The sequence below is a fragment of the Pygoscelis adeliae genome, unplaced genomic scaffold (genome assembly GCF_000699105.1).
Source record: "Pygoscelis adeliae isolate BGI_AS28 unplaced genomic scaffold, ASM69910v1 Scaffold106, whole genome shotgun sequence".
Classification (NCBI taxonomy): Eukaryota; Metazoa; Chordata; class Aves; order Sphenisciformes; family Spheniscidae; genus Pygoscelis; species Pygoscelis adeliae.
Window position 1 is genome coordinate 4158544 of NW_008824939.1, and position 9669 is coordinate 4168212.

Here is a 9669-nt window from a genome sequence, read left to right on the forward strand (position 1 = left end):
AGTATATAATAGACCTGCAGAAAAACAGGTATTGGAAGAAAAAGAAAATAAAATAGCCATTGGTGTATCTATATGTATGTATGTGTGTTTGTGTATGTGTATATACTTTATGTGCAGGTGCAAAAGAACAACTTTCAGTATTTAGTTTCTTTAATTTTTTTTTTTTACTGTTTAACATCAACAAAGCACATTGTAGTTACAAACCAGAATTTCCCGATTGTTTTCTTAATTGTTTAGCATATTGTTATCCATTGCATTCTTTATTGCTTCTTTTCTTCATACAGTGTTGGGACAATGCCGCAATAGCACTGAGCCAAAGAAACTACCAACTACTGAAGAGGAGCAAATATACCCTTGGGATACCTGTGCAGCACTACATGATGTGAGGCTTACAACTTTACAGCGATACTTTAAAGATGTAAGTATTTCATATGAACATACTGCCACTGACAAAAAATTTGTGTAAAAAGGTAAATGAAATGACAACTTAGAGTCCTCCTAGTTTCATTTCTACATTTAGTGAACAATTTGTCATGTTGTAGTAGTTATGAAGTGTTTACATTTGATAGGGTCCTTATTTTTAAATAGCGTCTGGCTTTTCCCTAGTTACATTTTTGGCATAGGTATCTAGTATATCTACAGGCTATATAGTCATTAAATATCCATGCAGATGTTCTCTAGAAGAAGATATTTCACAATTCAGTGTGACCACACAATTGAGATGTGGTTTTGCTGTCTTAGATATTACTTTCAAAACACCAGTTTTCTTGTGGCCGTTCAGAAAAGCTGATCAAGGAATTACTCTTAATCAGTTAAAAGTATGTTTGGCAGCACAGAGTAAGTGGAAAGAGTTGTTTTAACCGGTAACAGTTTTCTGAGCTACTACAGAGAAGGGGAGGATGAGTGGATGGGAGGAGGGACCAGCAGAAGACTTCACCCTCTTCTGCTGAATCCTCAACTCTGCACAACATTACTGAAGTTCAATTTTATATTAATTGGTATGTTAATTTCTGTTTTGCAGTTCTGTTAACTGTTCCAAGCAGAGTTTTGCATTGCTTCACAAAGCAACATTACAGCTTTTCATACTTAATTTTGAAAGCCAATTCTTGTTGCTTAACAGGACTTGTTCAGTTGTAGACCTTTGTGGAAATGCTGCCTGTGACCAAGCTTGCTTATGTAGAGTAGACTAATTTAGACTAAATTTCATAATTGATGTAGTTTTTTTAAAAATTGGGCAATGTTTTCAGAAAAGCACCTTGTCCTGAGGCAAATTTTATACATTTCCTTTCTAGAAAGTAAAACTTTTAACGATATAAGCAGGAAATTATTTCTGAACAAAAGATATTTTTGTTCAGAAAGCATCTGTGGACAAGCTTTTCTTCTTTTGACATTAATGATATTTGTTTATTGTTTCAAATAGTTAATGAATATTTTTTCTTACTGAAGTGATTAAAAACATTAAAGCAATACTGTAACTTTATTTTTACATGTTTGCATGCTACAAATGGAAGGAGCTCCAAGCAAAACGTTGCTCAAAAACTTGATCTCTCTTTCTGTGCAGTAACACTACCAACAGATTAGTCTAAAATATATTGTAATGAAATGAGCAAATGCATCCTGCTTTCAAAAATTTCAGTCCTGATTCAAACATTAGTTGAATTAGCTATTTTTGCTTTAAAGTTTCCAGGTCACTACTGTGCTAAAAAATGTCTCTGCATGAAAGAGCTAATCCTTAAATTTCTTTTGGCATAAAAATGGAAACATCTGTTAGCGTCTTGGGCATCTTGTTCAGCTGAGCTAAGCAATAAGAAGTCCTTTTGTTTATCAACTGTGTCCTTCCCAGTAAGTGTCCTTCCTCTAACAGCAGATTTCAGGAGGCAAGAGAATAATTTCACTTAGATGTGAAAATTTTAAGTTATGAAACATGATCTAGCTTATTCTACTAGAAGAAAAAAAAAATATTCAGAACTACATGCTATATACAGATTGGGCAAAACACGCCAATTCTCTCCATAGAGATTCCTTTTGCACTTTCTTAGCTGAAATTTGATGCTTGCTGTCAGTCAGGGAGTAGAGTTCTTGCCCATTAAAGGAAATATCACTGAAAGTGATTATTTTGAATATGGAGAGGTATGACTAAGGATTAGGAGATAAAACTTTGTAGAGTAGATTGATAGGACTATTTTCAGAATCACATAGTACTCTGTAACCAACAACTTGACATAGGTGTGCTCCATCCCAAGCCTATGGCTTGCTTTGGAATCTCCTTTATTTCTGAACTCAAGAACAATGGAGTAAAACCTTTCTGCAATGACTTTGGGGTTGGTTTTTTTCTTATGCAAATGCTACTAAGTAGCCTTGTTAAATACATGCAATAAATAATGCTTTTCCTGAATGAAACATTGTTCTGTGGGGCTTATCCAGGTATATCATACCACCTTACTAGTAGTGCAGTCTACTAAATTATGCAGGAACCAGCAGGAGAAAAAGTTTTTCTTGTTCTGTGGCCTGAGAGGGTCATAGCACATTATGAATGTCAGGTTGAGGCAAGGTAAATAGGAGCATGTCTTGTAGCTAGAATTTGTAATGTTGTTTTGATTTCCTGCTCAGATGCAGGAAAAAAAATGAGATGCTAGGGTATCCTTAGAAAATGCAACTATCAATCAGTCGGTTATTCGCAGTACCCTGGTTTTGCATCATACATAAGACCGTTTTAGGGTGAGTCTACACTAAAAATGGTTTTCTGATTCTGGTAGCCATAAATCTTTTTCTGTTCTTTAAATGTATGGCCAGAATGTACATTTCAATCTGTGTATGAAATTATTTTTTTGAGAAATGGAGATTTAATTATTAGACTGATATAGCTAGGTATTCTACAAGAGCATTTTCTAGAATTCCTTATCATAAGTTTGCCAGTGGTGACTGTTTTTTCAGTTCATTATTTTCTGAGAACTACCAGTGAGGTAACTTGATTTTTTACATGTGGGCTATAAGCGCAGTCTTTGAATAAGGCCAATGTTTTCAAAACAATCCTAATATAAAACTCAATTCATTAAACAAGTATTTGTTCTCTTTTCCCTTTATGATGTGTCATATACAATATTGTTCAACAACTCATTAAAAACCCTAAGTGTTTACACTGAATTTTAATAAAGGATTTGGGTTTAATTATATAGCTGTGATCTTGTTATTTTGGTTACATACAAAACTGAATGCAATGTATATTGCCATTGGATAACTTGTACTGTTGGAACAGATGGTAGAGTTAGAGCCGTCTTCATGCTGTAATATAAGAGGTTCTTTAAAGAAGTCATTATCTTAAGTGACAAGAACTGTAGAAGTTTAACTTAAGTGTTTGGCTCTTTGTTGGAAAGAGTAGCATAATAGCAGCCATGTAAGTTAGCACACATAAATACTTTAAAAAAATTTTTTTTCTTTATTCCCACAGCATGTCTTTTAATTAGATAGCATGCAAATATAAATCTGTATTTTTTTTTTTTAAATCTTAAAATAAGTTGTGGTAAATACCTTTATAACTTTATATATATTGTTGTTCTTTTTTCTTACTGTTTTTGCTTTGTTTTAGAGTTCCTGCCTGCAAGCAGTGTCAATAGGCTGGGAAGGAGGTGTTTACGTACAAACTTGTGGTCACACTTTACACATAGATTGTCACAAATCTTACATGGAATCTTTACGGGTAGGTAAAACTGAAGATCATCTTTTTTATTTGGATCTGAACTGTTCTTAGTGAAGTCAATTGGATTTATGCTGTTCAATTCAAGGAAAGAAAGATTGGGTTCACATGAATGAACAAGATGTTTTTACTGTGTTTCGAGAACTGTAGATACTAAATCTCTTATTGCATCTTGACATTATTAACAAAAGTACTTTGTTTTCAGTTATTCTGATATGTCAGAAAAAATACTTGACTAAATTAATCCTGTTCTCAAAAAAATTAAACCACTGTTTTTTGGTTTTTGTTTTTTTTTTCTCGTGTGCATATTCAGGTAAAGCATTTCTCACACTTTTAATTTCTATTTTGATGTTTAACATGTGTGAGAAATTACAGAAAAACTGAAGAAAAAATGAGAGGGCAATTTTGCAAATATAAACTTGTGATTTCGATTAATTCCTAATATGAAAATTCAGTCACAAAAAGTTAGATTTTTATCTCCAGTTACGTATGGTATACGTTACGTATATACCTGCAGTTTAGAGAAATTAGTTAAAATAGCTTAACTCTTGTGAATTATGCAATTTTTTTTTTTCTCCTTGGAAAATACTGTTGGGAATTTACTGCTATATATGGTTTTAAAATACAGTTTTAGTCAAGTCTCAGAAATTGTTGGCTAGAAAAGACATGCTTATTTTCACATGGTCTGAGTAAACAGGGTCATGTTCTATTGATGTTGCTGGCTTACTTCGCCCCCTCAACCTCTCGCAGCCCAATTGCAGATCTTCTGAATGGCACCGTAGAATGGTATCACAAGCTCAGCAGTGGTAGAAGCCATCAGATTTTAAGCAATCATTTATTTCTGATTATTTAGTGTAATAAAATAAAGACTAAACGATGACTTCTTGTTGCATGTGAAACTGCTTTTTTATTCAAGATTACTTTGTGATATTTCTTTAGTTTTATTTTTTCATAAGTTTTGTTGATTTGTTCCCCTTTTGAGAAAAACTATGAGCGATGCTTTGTATTTTTAGAATCAGCATTGGTCATACTGTGAAATTTACCTCTAGAGAAATTGGAAGCTGTGCCACCTTTATTGGATCCCATGAATTGTTCTTTTCCATATGACTGTAAAGATGCTTTCAGGGGTAATTGTGTCATCAAGATGATTAAGTAAAATCTGGGCTTTCACGGTAGAATCTAATTTTACAGAATTATAGAAAAGTAATCTTTTGCGTCATGTAGACACGGAAGTCCCTTTTCTGGTGGATTCTCACTTAAAGTTGAAATAATCTGTTAATTCCATCTCATTGTATTCTTGAAGATTTCTAGATTATTTAAGTAAACTTTTGATCCCCTAGCATGTATTACCACTACCTAGATGAGCGCATAATAATTTTGACTATTCCTAGCATTCTTAGTACTGAAATAATTTATATAGACTTGTGTTCATCTGGATAAAACATTAATTTTTACATAATACTGTCAGAGATCAACATCCAGAAAGGTATGTAAAAGTAGGCTCACCAGAATGCCTCAGCACTCTGGGCTGATTGCTTGAAGTTTAAATTATAGTCACTACTAACTTAGCAGTTTTCTTCTCCCAAGAGTGGGAAATCATTGAGGCAATTCATGAAGCTGAAGCAAGATTGCTTGCCAGTAACAGGAGTACTTGGGAGATGTCCTCACTTCCCAAACACGTACTTCTGTGTCCATTTTTTGATCCTTCATGATAAAGAAGAAATAATCAGGGTTTTTGTCATGCTGCCCTCCAATGGCTACTTGATTAAGTTTTTCAGCCTGTACTTCTGAGAAATATCTTCAAATATTTCTCATGGCTGAAAATAAAATTGCCTTTTGATAAACTGAGAGATGTTATCAAGGGAGTCTTAAACTTTATTGGGAATTGCTAGAAAGAGACAACACGTGTGAAATGTTCAAAATACCCCATTGAAATATTTCTAGTTTCTTACAGGGATATTGTTGACAATGAAGAGTACTTAAAAATTAGGAAAATTAGTTAAGTTGGAGGATTAGTCTCTAGTAGTTACGACCTTTTTTCACTAAAATGAGGAGCTATTCCAATTAATCTTTCTTTACAGTTTCTGGTTTTAGATTTAGTTCTTTAGCTCTACACATGAAATGTCAAACTAAAAATTATAATCTTTTGCAAACTTCAGCTACATCTTTTTTATTTTCTTTTAGAATGACCAGGTCCTCCAGGGTTTTTCAGTGGACAAAGGAGAATTTACCTGTCCCCTCTGTAGGCAGTTTGCTAACAGCGTTCTTCCTTGTTATCCTGGAAACAACGTGGAAAGAAGCCTTTGGCAAAGTCATAGTAACAAGTGTATGCAAGATCTTGTACAAGAGGTGGAAGATCTTCAAGAACAGCTGGGAACTTTCCCAGTAAGCATCAGTGTAAGGCAGAAAGATCCTTGTTAATTTGCCTCTACCTTTCAGTTTTTACGTTATGTTGCATTTGTGATCTCTTAGAAACTCGACAACCTGGGAAACTTCGTTTTCTTCTGTTATGGAAGATAGCATACCATTTTTTTCATATCAAGAAATTTAAAATATTTACAGCACTTACTGCATTACCTACTAAAAATAAACAATTAAAAAGCTATGACAAAATGTGATTAATATAATTTTTTATGGAGTACATTTTCACTTCTCTCCATAGTAATTTACATAGAATTGAGTCATGTCATTTATCATTTCTTTACAATGTAAAAACACCAATATCCTTGTAACCAGAAGCTATTTAAAGAATGTCTATTAAGAACATTTTAAGGTATGGATTATTTGTTTTACAGAAAGAGCAGTTTGCAGATGCTCATGTATTACAAAGCTTCATAAGGTCTTTCTGAATGATAGAATTAATTCTATTAAATTTTGCTAGCCTTCCAGTCTTGATGGAGATACTTTGTTATTTTCATGTACTTGTGCAATGCAAATATACTTTAAACTAATGCAAGCAGTGAGAGTCTTGAACTTAGGAGATGGACAAAACAGTGATGTTTTCATATTCAGAACAAATCAGAATAACTTTCAGAATATTATAACACTTCTGTGAGACAGAATATTGGCTTTTAATACATATTTTTTTCATAACCTGCAAATGTGTTTTTATAAATATGAAGGTGCTACGCTTTGTGATCAGCTATTGCATTTCTTCAGGTAAAATTAACTAATCTTCTTTTGTGTCTTTGTTCATAGTCTGAAACCAATCTCAGTAAAGAAATGGAATCTGTAATGAAAGATATAAAAAGTACCACACAGAAGAAGTATACAGATTATAGTAAGAGTCCTGGATCACCTGACAACGATTTTCTGTTTATGTATTCAGTAGCCAGGTGGGTATGTTTTTTCTTTTTATATTTTTTTTTCCTTTTGTGTTTCTCACTAATGGCGTTGCTCACCAGATAGTTTTCTTTAAAAAAAAAAAAAAAAATTAAAAAAAAATTCCATCCTCTCCAAAAAGTACTTTTTGAGTACTTAGTACATCGAGGTTACATTTTCTGATTTTCATATGCAGGCATATGCAAGATGGAAAGATGTGCCTTTCAGTTCTTTTTTAGTATATGCAGCAGTGGCGCAAACCCTGGAGAACATTTTGTCTTCTGCTTATTCAGTTTTCTTCTTTATTCAAGGTTTTGCTTTCCATATACAGAAATTTTATGTTGAATTTCTTTTTCTACCTTCCTTTCCCAAACTGTCAAATCTTCTTTACTAGCATTTATCAGAATGAGATTATTTCTATCTCACTGCCATATTGCTGGTTTTTAAATCACAGGGTGTTTTTAATCTGTCTGCCAGACGTTAGTTTTATTTACTTAAATAGGGATCCCAGAAGGAGCCTCTTCTACATCAGCAACCGGGAATCTCTTCATGTGAATAAGACTTCTAAAAAAGTGTCAAAACTACCAGCATTTTCTCTGTGATGTTTGATTCCAGTTTTACAGCTGTCAGTGTCACAGACACCGTCTCCAAGAAAATCAAACAGTCCCTCCTTCCATGTATACCATTAATGTTAAGATGCTCTGAATGGTTAATCTGTTCAGATTTACTGTAATGCAGGGTTTTCCCATAAGAAGAAGTTGAAATACTCATTAAGCAAATAATTTTCTAAACTCTGACTTACTGAGGCCTGCAGGGAAGGTGCTGACTGTAGAGAAAGTGCAAGCATAAAAGTGATATCATCCAGTAGCATTTTTTACTGCAGTTTCATAAACTCTGGTTGCTGAGTGTATTTAGTATATAAGCGGTGGAAATATTCAAGACTTGGCTTGGCAGGACTCTGGATAACCAAATCTACGGCTCAGCTTTTGACAGAAGGTTGGACTATCTGATCTCCAGAATCCTCTTCCAACCTAGACTATTGTATAATTCTATTAAAAGAAATGTTATCTGTATTCTTTAAGAGTATCTTAACTGTGCCTTGATTAAGAAGAGCAATTAAATTTTATACATAGCAAGTTAAAAGATTATTCTGTATTACTTTAAGCGGTATATGCTATACAAGGATAAATAATGTTGAGATTTTTAGCAATGATGTGTTTGGTCAATACGATTTAATATCCTTCCAAAAATACAAAGGACTCAAAATTAATGTTTCACATATAAAAGTATGATTACTTGTAACTGTAACTTGACATGCCATTTAAGGTACAAAAATGGTGTTATAATATATTTCTGGGTGTAATGTTACATAATTTTTAAAATGCTAGCTAAACATATTTTAAATATATCTATATTTTATGATTTTTATATTAACACTCTAAGCGCAAGATTTTTGTTTTCATGCCAAGAGTTAAAAATACCTCAAAGCAGAACAGCATTTCATTGCTGCTTGCACTGCTGGAGAGAGAAATCATGGTTGACCACTAAGATTAGGATACGCCACCTCTTCTTGTTAGGTTAGACTGGTGTCAGCAATTTTCCATTCATCCATGGCTGAAGGATTTCAGGTGTTGGATCCAGCCTTCCATATTGTTACCATAAGTCATAACATCACTTATGAGGGTGCCTGGCAGATCAGCTACAAAATGGTTAATTTCTCTTGCCTTTCAATTCAGCAATCCAGATTTACAGGCTGGATGATAATTGCATAAGAACTACAGGTTAAAAAAAAGTTAAACTTTTAAAAAGACATTTTAATATAACCTTACGGTTTGTATTTATGGAAATAAATATGTAAGTGAGCTGGTCATCTCCCAGACTGAAAGAGTTTTCTTTGTATGATTTTAGTATGTTTCATTTAATTTTAAGTATCCAAACAATGGACTATCCACAATTTAAATTACAGACTGAAGTAACTTGCTTTCTGGAAGTTATTCCTGTCATTCAGCCTGTTTCTTCCTTATTTCCATCCAGTTCTTTTTGAGGTAATGATATCCTTGTGTTCCTTACCAACCAGTTACCTTTGAGCATTTCTAGTTTAATGTATTCTGAAACATTTCATTGTTTTTGGTCAGATCATCTACAGCTGTTATTCAGTATTTAATCTAACATACAGATAAAGTAGTCAAGATGATAATTAGCCCCGGGTTAAATAAGCATTTGAATGCAATGGTATTTTTAGTGACTTCATGTATTTGCAAGTGAATTAAACACTCTTAATCTTCTTATAAGTCATGTTCCATTTTCAATCAGAAGGTGACATCATCTGCAGTCTTCTTAGAAGATGCTAGTTTACAGCTGGAGGCCACCTTTGAAGTGGATTTCTGCATGCTGGAATGGGAATACTACCAGTTAAACAACATGTAGCCACTTGCCCCAGCTTATCCTTTCTGCTTCAGGAAAACAGGAACTGACTTTTCTTACTTCGCTTTTGCTTACCCAGACGGATGTCACTGGTAGCAGAGAAAAGAAATTACAAGCAAATTCTCTACCACCTAGTGGGAGAGCTAGGCCCTGTCTGTCTTCCTAGCAAAAGAGGCACTCGGGGTCTTGGCATCCTGATTTGCATGCACAGCTGGAAGAGCAGCTCCTTA

General features: G+C 33.7%; 1 protein-coding gene across 5 annotated transcripts in view; it reads left to right on the forward strand.

The window, feature by feature from the left end:
• UBR3 (ubiquitin protein ligase E3 component n-recognin 3 (putative)) overlaps positions 1–9669 on the forward strand; it is a 116070-nt gene that overhangs the window by 65450 nt on the left and 40951 nt on the right. For 4 of the 5 annotated variants that reach the window (XM_009325426.1, XM_009325428.1, XM_009325429.1 and 1 more), the window contains 4 exons: positions 285–418; positions 3587–3697; positions 5879–6091; positions 6893–7029. In XM_009325426.1, coding sequence (XP_009323701.1) covers positions 285–418; positions 3587–3697; positions 5879–6091; positions 6893–7029 — 595 coding nt within the window. The remainder of the gene's footprint in view (positions 1–284; positions 419–3586; positions 3698–5878; positions 6092–6892; positions 7030–9669) is intronic. The other variant, XM_009325427.1, reaches the window with a different exon arrangement.